At 37.4% G+C, this 9860-nt stretch overlaps 1 protein-coding gene across 1 annotated transcript; it reads left to right on the forward strand.

The window, feature by feature from the left end:
* LOC128290534 (uncharacterized) lies at positions 1-348 on the forward strand. Its single transcript, XM_053026221.1, has one exon. The coding sequence runs from the start codon at positions 1-3 to the stop codon at positions 346-348; it is 348 nt and encodes a 115-aa protein (XP_052882181.1).
* Positions 349-9860: the final 9512 nt, after the last annotated feature.

The following is a 9860-nucleotide window of genomic DNA, read 5'->3' on the forward strand; positions in this document are numbered from 1 at the left end:
ATGGAGGAAGTTCGACCAATGGAGGAATATTTACAAGTGATACCCTTGGAGCTTGATATCATGAAGCAAGAATTTAAGAGAAAGAATTTGGAACTCGAAAAGAAGATAGAAAAACTTGAGGAGGAGAAGATGTACCTAAGTCTAGATGTCGACCTGCAAAAGAAGGAGGTTGAAAAGGTTAGGAAAGAAAAGAGGAAGGTTGAGGAAGACAGAGATGATTTAAAAGAAAAGTATAAGAAGGCACAAGTATCTTCGAAGCAAGTGGGGTTAGGAAGGTCTTTAGAACAGTGGCAGAAAGAAGTTCTAGAGGAAAAAGTTATAGCCGAATACTGGGAGAAGAAGTGCTAAGAAATGCGGTCGCAGAATTTGACATTAGAGAGAGAGAATAAAGGGTTGAAGACTAAGGTAACTGAGCTTGGAAGATCTCTTCATTGGCATAGAAACCATGATCCTACGGTCGAGTTAGAAGAGCTAAAAAGTAAGGTTGAAGATTTGGAAGCGGCATTACATGGTAGTGAACTTCGGATTGAGCAGTTCGAGGTGCAAGAAGATTGTCTCAAAGAAGAGCTCCATCAAGTTAAAGGTCAAGTCGAGATAGGGATTATATTATTGAGAGGCAATAGCCGGATCCGAGAGGTTCTTGAATCTATTCAAGACTTAGCGATGAAGCGGATGCTTTGAGCATGATGTATGAGTTAACGTCTGATAAAGGTCGAGAGTTAGCCCTTTTATTAGATAAAGTTAGAACTTTGGGCATTAGGGCAAAGGCGTATATGTAATCCATTTATATGTAAAGATATTCTTTTTCTAAATAAAGTTTTCGAAATGAGATTGAATCGAGATCGATACCCTTTTGCATTCATGCATTTGCATTACATTACATCAAAGAAAAGAATATGTTGATTCGAAATTCGATTCATAAATAGAATAGTTTGTCATAAGGAAACGAATTTCTTGATAAAATGGATTCTAGTGTCGTCGTCTGAATATAGTTCAAGTAAACACGACGAGAGAAAGCTGATAATCCACGGAGGAATACATGATGTAATTGCCAGAAATTTAAGCCAACAAAGGTTATCCAAGAGAATGATGAGAGAAAGCTGAAAGTCCACGAAGGAATACATGACTTGATTTAATTGCCAACGAAGATTATCCAAGAGCCTACACTTTTTGATGAGTATTATGAAGATAAGCGAGCAAGAGATCGAGGCTCAGATTAAGCAACAAGGAGCTAGCAGAGGCATCTTTTAGAGAATTTATAGGATTCGACCATGAAGAAAAGATCAACGTTTACTTGGACTATGAAGGGCAAGACCGCATATGTAATCTATTTTCATGTAAAGAAATCTGTTTTCTAGAAAAGTTATTCTAATGGAATTGAATTCAAGATCAACATCTCCTTTTCTTTTTACATTCATGCATTTGCATTACATCACATCATATGCATTCAAAATTATAGAAAGACCCTAATTAGTTAAAGTTTACTTCCAGAGAGGTAGAAAAGGAAAATCTGGAAATCACACATCCCTACGGCACTCGCACTAAAACTAAGAGTATGGATCAAAGGTTCGAACAATTGCAAAAGTTTATGCAAGACCAATTGCAATAGCAGTTGGCTAAGATGCAGAATGACATGAGGGAACAAATACTAGAGGTTCAGAGGAGTATGACAGCCGAAATGGCTCAGCTTCTAAGGGCCACTGATAAAGGGAAGACCCCCATGGCTATCACTGATGAGGAGGATGAAGATCATCCTCTAGGTTTCACTCCGCCACGTGTGCCACTACAAATTGAGGTACCTCTTAGAAGGTCATCTGTTACTGTAAGACCTCAACATGGGCCAGTTGATGCTGGAATCCCCGTGAATTTCCCATCTGGGTCGGGAAATAACGTAGGCGATAGCCTGATCAACCCTGTTACTCCTGATCTAGATATGATGGAGAGGGAAAGAATGGCAACTGAATCCTCAAAACAGTTGGAGGATCGTTGCAAGTGGTTGGAAGAGAAATTTAGGGTTTTGGAAGGCGCTAGCAATCATCAAGGGATTGATGCCAAAGACTTAAGTTTGGTCCCAGACTTGGTGCTTCCTCATAAATTTAAGATGTCGGAGTTTGAAAAGTATAACGGGACTACTTGCCCAGAGGCACACATAACAATGTTTTGTAGGAGAATGACTGGGTATGTGAACAATAATCAACTATTGATCCATTATTTTCAAGACAGCTTAGTAGGAGCAGTGGCTAGGTGGTACAATCAGTTAAGTCGTGCAAGAATCGGTTCATGGAGAGATCTTGCACAACCCTTCATGCAACAGTACAACCATGTGACTGATATGACGCCAGACAAGATCACACTTCAAAATATGGAGAAGAAGCCTAATGAAAATTTTAGGCAATACGCACAATGATGGAGGGAAGTAGCAATGCAAGTACAGCCACCACTGTTGGAAAAGGAGACCACCATGTATTTATCAACACTCTGAAGGCGCCATTCATCACTCACATGATTGGAAGCACCACGAAAAGTTTCACGGATATAATTATGGCAGGAGAGATGATTGAGAATGCCGTAAGGGGTGGTAAAATTGAGGGGGAAACGACTAAAAGATCAGCCCCAAGGAGAAAGGACAATGAGGTGAATAGTCTCAACTCGAGGGCAATCACAGTTGGTCAACCCAAAGCAGCTATGGTCGAACAACAAAATACCCAAAGACAGGAATCGGGCCTAAGACAGAATTCGGAAAGAATACAATTTACGCCTATCCCTGTGACGTATCGTGAGCTTTATCAAAGCTTGTATGATGCACATGCCATTGCTCCATTTCACTTGAAACCACTACAGCCACCCTACCACAGATGGTATGATGCAAATGCTAAATGTGAATATCATGCGGGAATACCGGGGCATTCGATCTAAAACTGCATAGGATTCAAGAAGGCCGTAGAGAGGTTTATCAAGATGGGGGTTGTGAAATTCGACAGTACCTCTAATGCAAAAAATCCGTTACTAGATCATGGCAATCAAGGAGTGAATGCCATTGATGAAACAATAGAAGGAAAAATCAAGGAAGATATTGCTGAAGTGAAGACTCCCATGAAAGTAGTATGGGAGGAAATGGTGAATAGAGGTATGTTGACCTCTGGAAAAGGTAGAAGAGGAATAGAGAATTATTGTGAATTCCATGGAGAGGTGGGTCATATGATCCAAAATTGTGAGGAGTTCAAGGCCATGGTGCAAAGCCTTATGTTTGACAAAGAGCTACAGATTTTTAAGGGTAGTTCTTGCAAAAGACAAATATGTGTGCTGGAAAATGAACAACAAGGAACCAGCCGACCAAGAATTATTATTTTCTTACCGGGGAATAAGGAAGTGGAGACACGAACTGGGCCCAAGATCGTCATCCATAAACCCACTCCTTTCCCTTACAAGGATGACAATAGGGTGTCATGGAGCTATGATTGTAGTGTAACAGTACCTGAGGGGGAGAGCATAGCCAGTGCATCTAGGAGCGAGAAAAATGAAGGTCCCCATAAACGAAGTGGGAAGCGCTATAATGGGGGGGACATCAGAGTGGAGCCCACGAAAGCAAAGGATGTTGACGTTGAGAAGAAGAAAGAGGTTGAAATCCCTGTCAAGGAGCCAGTAAAGGAAGAGGAGGCTAAGAAGTTTCTAAAATTCCTTAAGCATAGCGAGTACAGTGTGGTCGACCAGTTGCATAAGCAGCCGGCGCGTATATCAGTATTAGCCTTACTTCTGAGTTCTGAAGTACATCGGGATGCATTGTTGAAGGTACTTAACGAAACATATGTCACTCACGACATATCTGTTAACAAGTTGGACTGGTTGGTAAATAACATCAGTGCGGACAATTTCATCTACTTTAATGATGATGAAATTCCACCCGGGGGCATAGGGTCAACCAAAGCCTTGCACATCACTACTCGGTGTAAGGGATACACGCTGTCAAGTGTATTCGTTGATAACAGGTCTGCTTTAAATGTTCTTCCATTATCGACATTGAATGGATTACCCATTGACGGTTTGCATATGAAAACATGTCACAACATGGTAAGAGCCTCTGATGGAACTAAAAGGAAAGTGATGGGACGAATCGACATCCCTTTGGAAATTGGGCCAAATACATATGAAGTTGATTTCTTGGTAATGGATATTAAGCCCATCGCACCAAAAATTTAAGTTAGTAACAGATGGACGGTTAATAACCATCAACACGGAGGAAGACATTATAGCAGCAGTCACTAGTAAGGCCCCTTATGTCGAGGCGAATGAAGAAGCTATTGAGTGTTCTTTTCGCTCTTTAGAAATCATCAATGCAACCTTCATTTTGGAAGGAAGTGAGGTGCCGGTACCCAAAATGTCTAGAGCCACAAGGATGGCCCTGCAAATGATGATGGGAAAAGAGGCATTACCGGGAAAAGGACTAGGAAGACAGTTGCAAGGAGGGATTCAAATCCCAAAACTGATTGAGAAGAAAGATCGCTTTGGTTTGAGCTTTAAGCCAGACCATAAGCATAAAAAGCAGGAGATGGAAGGGCGCCAAGCGAGAAGGAAGGCTGTAACACCTCCACGCCCGAAACCGTCACCGGAGTCAAGCTTGAGGTGTTACTAAACTTATCTTACCTTTTAAACAACTCTAAACCACTTATTTTAATTTTTGGAATAAACTATTTTTCTGCGTCATGGTTGCTTAAAAATTCATTTCTCGAGTTTCAAAACTCAAAATTAAGATCTGTAATTTTTTTCTAAAACTAGACTCATATATCTATCTACTAATTTTTTTCTAGAATTTTTGACTTGGCCAATTAGTACAGTTTATTAGTTAAAATTTCCCCTGTTTCAAAACTCAACTACACTGACTTCTTCTTACTACGAGCCATGTTTCTTCCTGTAAAAAATTCATATGACTAAGCTATTTGTTTCTCTCAAAACTAGATTCAACAAGGATTCTAACCATATAAATTACACCTTCTAATTAGTTTTGTACAATTTATGGTGAATTTCAAAAGTTGAAACAGGGGATCCAGAAATCGCTCGACCTGTTTCACTAAAACTCAGATATCTCATAAAATATAATACCTTTACCTGTTTTGCTTATTCCATAAGAAAATATACATAATAAGATTTAATTTCATATATTATTCATCTTCAAACTATGTTTCTAAAAGTTTTAGTGATTTTTCAAAGTTACGTCATTTACATTACTTGAATCTTTTTTAGGTTACTTTCACATTTTTCATAATTTTATGTGATAATCATCAATCAATCATACATATTAATAAATATGTATATCATCGGCTATTTTATTAGCTAATCACTAGCAAGTATTTACACATCATTCATTGTTCATATTATACCAAAAGTAGCTAAGTTTCTATACATGCCATACCCAAAACAAAACGTCTAGTTATACCGAAGTTATTTCTTTGATAGTGTGATCGGCCTCCGACATTTCCTTCGATCCCGAGTGACTAGATAAGTACTATAAGAAGAAGAAAATAAAGAGATTAAGCACTAGGCTTAGTAAGCTTACAAGCAAATAAATCACAACATTCAACATAATGGATAATTATGCATAATATCATCTAACATCATAAATTTCTTTACTTCTCAATTTTTATCTTCTTCTTTATTCCCTTACCTTCTTTCTTACCCGACCTTTCCTTTTCATAAGTATAATCTACTTTTCTTTTGCTGTTAATTCACTGTAATTTAACTCGTATCCTGACCCGTTGAACCACTCGGAATACTAAGGATACTAGGTCGTTCTGTCTCATCAATATCTCGCCAATGCCATGTCTTTGACATGGATTTACATGAATTATTCTGTCTCCAATGCCATATATAATATGGACTTACATGGCTCAATCCTGTCTCCAAAGCCATATTTCTAATATGGACTTACATGGCTTATTTCATTACATCTGTCAACCCTAATATCCTAACATTCCTAGAGTTCAACAGGGCTTTCTAACACTTTTCCTCTGTCACTCCACCTTAAATTCGACTTTACATATTTTCATAACATAAGTATATAAATTCTGGAAATTGACAATAATAATGTAAAATAAAAGAATATTGCATTTATTTACTGTAACTTACCTTGATACAAAATGTGACTAAACTTTACAATTTAGTCCTTTACTTTTTCTTTTCCCCGATCTACTCCTGAATTTCATTCTTCTTGATCTATAATAGCAAATTTAACTTATTTAATGTCAACATTTATTAAAACAGTCCTTGACCCAAACTTTTGCAAAATTATATTTTTACCCCTAAACTTTCACATATTTGCACTTTTGCCCCAAGGCTCGTAAATTAAACTTCATCCTATTTTCTTATGTTTTATGACATGCTGATCATTTTTCCCTTCTATGGCAATATCAAAATCACACTCTAACATATACTTATGACTATTGGTATTTTTTTCCAATTTAAACCCTTTTACTCGTTTTCACTTAAAACCGAGTAGCATAAGTTGTTTAACATAATTTAAAACCTCATATTCTATCATAAAACACCAAAATACACAAATTTCAGCCATGGGTATTTTTCCAAATATGAACCCTAGGCTGAATTATTGCTAGAATAAGCTTAATCAAGTTAATGGACTCCAAAATGTAAAGATCATTAAAAACGGGGCTTGGAATCACTTACTATGAAGCTTGAAAGTTGAAGAAACCCCAGCTATGGAGGAGAGAAAAAATTGGCAGAAACTAATTGAGAAGATGACCATTTTTGTGTTATTTTTCCCTATTTAATTCATTTAATATCCAAATGACCAAATTACCCCTCCTTACTAAACATTCAAAAATTCCTTCCATGTCCTAATTTTTGTCCATGAACTTAAAATTGGTCAAATTGTTATTTAAACCCTCCTAATTAATGTTCCAAAGTAATTTCATACTAAAAAACTTCTAGAATGCAAGTTTTGCAAATTATTCAATTTAGTCCCTAACCTCAACTTAAGCACTTTATGCATGGAATTTCATCACGAAATTTTCACACAATCATGCAATCATACCATGAACCTTAAAATAATAATAAAATAAAATTTTCTACCTCGGATTTGTGGTTTCGCAACCACTATTCCGTTTAGGCCCTATTTTGGGATGTTACATTTCTCCCCCATTTTAGGGATTTTCGTCCCGAAAATCTTACCTGTGAAGAGATTTGGGTACTATTTTCGCATAGCCTCTTCGGGTTCCCATGTAGCCTCATCTACCCCGTGTCTATTCCATAGTACTTTCACAAGTGCAATACTTTTATTCCTTAATTGCTTTACCTCTCGAGCTAGAATCTTTACCGGTTCTTCACCTTAAGTCATGTCTAGCTGAATCTCAACCTCTGTCTGAGAAATCACATGTGACGGATCTGAATGATAACGACGTAGCAAAGACACATGAAATACATTATGAATCTTCTCTAACTCAATCGGCAAAGCTAACCGATATGCTAATGGTCCGACTCTCTCAATTACTTCAAACGGTCCAATAAAACGTGGACTTAGTTTGCCTTTCTTGCCAAATCTGAGAACTTTCTTCCATGGGGATACTTTCAAAAAAACTTTGTCACCAACTTGATATTCGATCTCTTTTCTTTTTAAATCGCATATGACTTCACTTGTCTAAGTCGCTTTTAAACAATTTCTGATAACTTTCACTTTTTCTTCTGTTTCTTTAACTAGATCAACCCCGTAAATATGGCTTTCTTTAAGCTCTGTCCAATATAAAGGTGTACGGCATTTACGTCCATACAAAGCTTCATAAGGTGTCATCTTCAAACTTGACTGGTAACTATTATTATAGGCAAACTCTACCAACGGTAAGTATTTTTTCCAACTACCTTTAAATTCTAATACACAACATCTAAGCATATCTTCAAGTACCTGAATAACTCTCTCTGACTGACCGTCGGTTTGAGGATGGAAAGTTGTACTAAAACTCAACTTTGTGCCCAAATCCTCTTGTAATTTCTTCCAAAACCGTGAAGTAAATCTTGGATCTCTGTCTGAAATGATCGATAATGGTACCCCATGTAGCCTGACTATCTTTGAAATATACGACTCCGCCAACTTGTCAAGTGAATAATCCATACGAACTGGGATAAAATGAGTCGACTTCGTTAACTTATCAATCAAAACCCATACTGCATCTTTCTTTCTCGGTGTAAACGGTAATCCTGTCACAAAATCCATAGTAACTCGATCCCATTTCCATTTTGGAATTAGCACAGGCTACAATAATCCTGAGGGTACCTGATGTTCGGCCTTTACCTGTTGACAAATCAAGCATCTAGAAACAAACTCTGAAATATCTCTTTTCATTCCTACCCACCAATATAATTTTTCAAATCATTATACATTTTTGTCTTGCTGGATGAATAGATAAAGGATCGCTATGTGCTTCTGTAAAATCTTCCGAATAAGCTCATCATTCTTTGGTACACATATTCGTCTCTAAACATCAAACAACCATCGAACCAATCCAAATCGATTCTATGCCCGACTCACATTGAGCTCTTTTAGCTTGTAACTCATTATCATCTTTCGAGCTTCACAAATCTCTTCAAGAAATACCGGTTTAGCTCTCAATTCAGCTAAAATAGAACCATCATCGACATGGCTAAATTGGTATTCAAAGCTCGCAATGTAAATAAAAGTTTCCTACTTAAAGCGTCAGCAACTACATTTGCCTTACCTGGGTGATAATCAATCACTAACTCATAATCTTTAAGCAAGTCCAACCATCTTCTTTGCCTCAAATTCAAATCTTTTTGAGTCATCAAGTATTTCAAGCTTTTATGATCGGTAAATATCCTGCACCTTTCACCATACAAATAATGTCTCCAAATCTTCAATGCAAATACAATAGCACTAGCTCTAAATCATGTGTCGGATAATTTTTCTCATGTGGCTTCAATTGTCTAGAGGCATAAGTAATTACCTTTCCTTCTGCATGAGTACACAACCGAGCCCATTCAAGGATGCATCATCAGTAAATCACAAATTCTTTACTCGGTTAAATTTGTACTAAGATAGGAGCTTCCGTCAACAATGCCTTTAACTTGTCAAAACTTTGTTGGCACTTCTCATTCCATTCAAACTTAACATCCTTAGTAGCAGGTCTAAACAACGGGTAGCTATCATGGAAAATCCCTCCACAAATCGTCTATAATATCCGCAAGACCAAGAAAACTTCTAACTTCCGATACATTTCTAGGAGGCTTCCAATCAACAATGGCTAAAATCTTGCTCAGTATCAACCTTAATACCTTCACGAGACAATATGTCCAAGAAAACCAACTTCGTAACGAACTCACTTTTCTTTGAACTTGGCATACAACCGATTATCTCTCGAATTTGTAAACTGTTCTCAAATCTGTACATACTCGATCTCATCATGAGAATAAATCAAAATATCATCAATGAACACAACTACAAACTTATCTAAATACGATCTGAAAATTCGGTTCATTAAGTCCATGAAAATGGCAGGAGCATTAGTCAAGCCAAATGGCATCACAAGGAACTCATAATGACCATACCTAGTCCGAAAAGCAGTCTTCAGGACATCTGACTCTTTAACTCGCAACTGATAGTATCCGGATCTCAAATCTATCTTGGAAAACACAGTAGCTCCCTTCAATTGATCAAACAAATCATCAATTCTAGGCAATGGATACTTGTTCTTTACTGTTACCTTGTTAAGTTGCCGATAATCTATGCATAATCTCATCGATCCGTCTTTCTTTTTCACAAATAGCACTGGTGCACCCCATGGTGAACTACTGGGTCTTACCAAGCCTTTATCTGTTAATTCCTGCAACTGAGCTTTCAATTC

The sequence above is a fragment of the Gossypium arboreum genome, chromosome 3 (assembly GCF_025698485.1).
Source record: "Gossypium arboreum isolate Shixiya-1 chromosome 3, ASM2569848v2, whole genome shotgun sequence".
Taxonomy (NCBI): domain Eukaryota; kingdom Viridiplantae; phylum Streptophyta; class Magnoliopsida; order Malvales; family Malvaceae; genus Gossypium; species Gossypium arboreum.

Coding starts and splice junctions, on each gene's coding strand:
- LOC128290534 (XM_053026221.1), top strand. CDS start 1: ATGGAGGAAGTTCGACCAATGGAGGAATATTTACAAGTGATACCCTTG.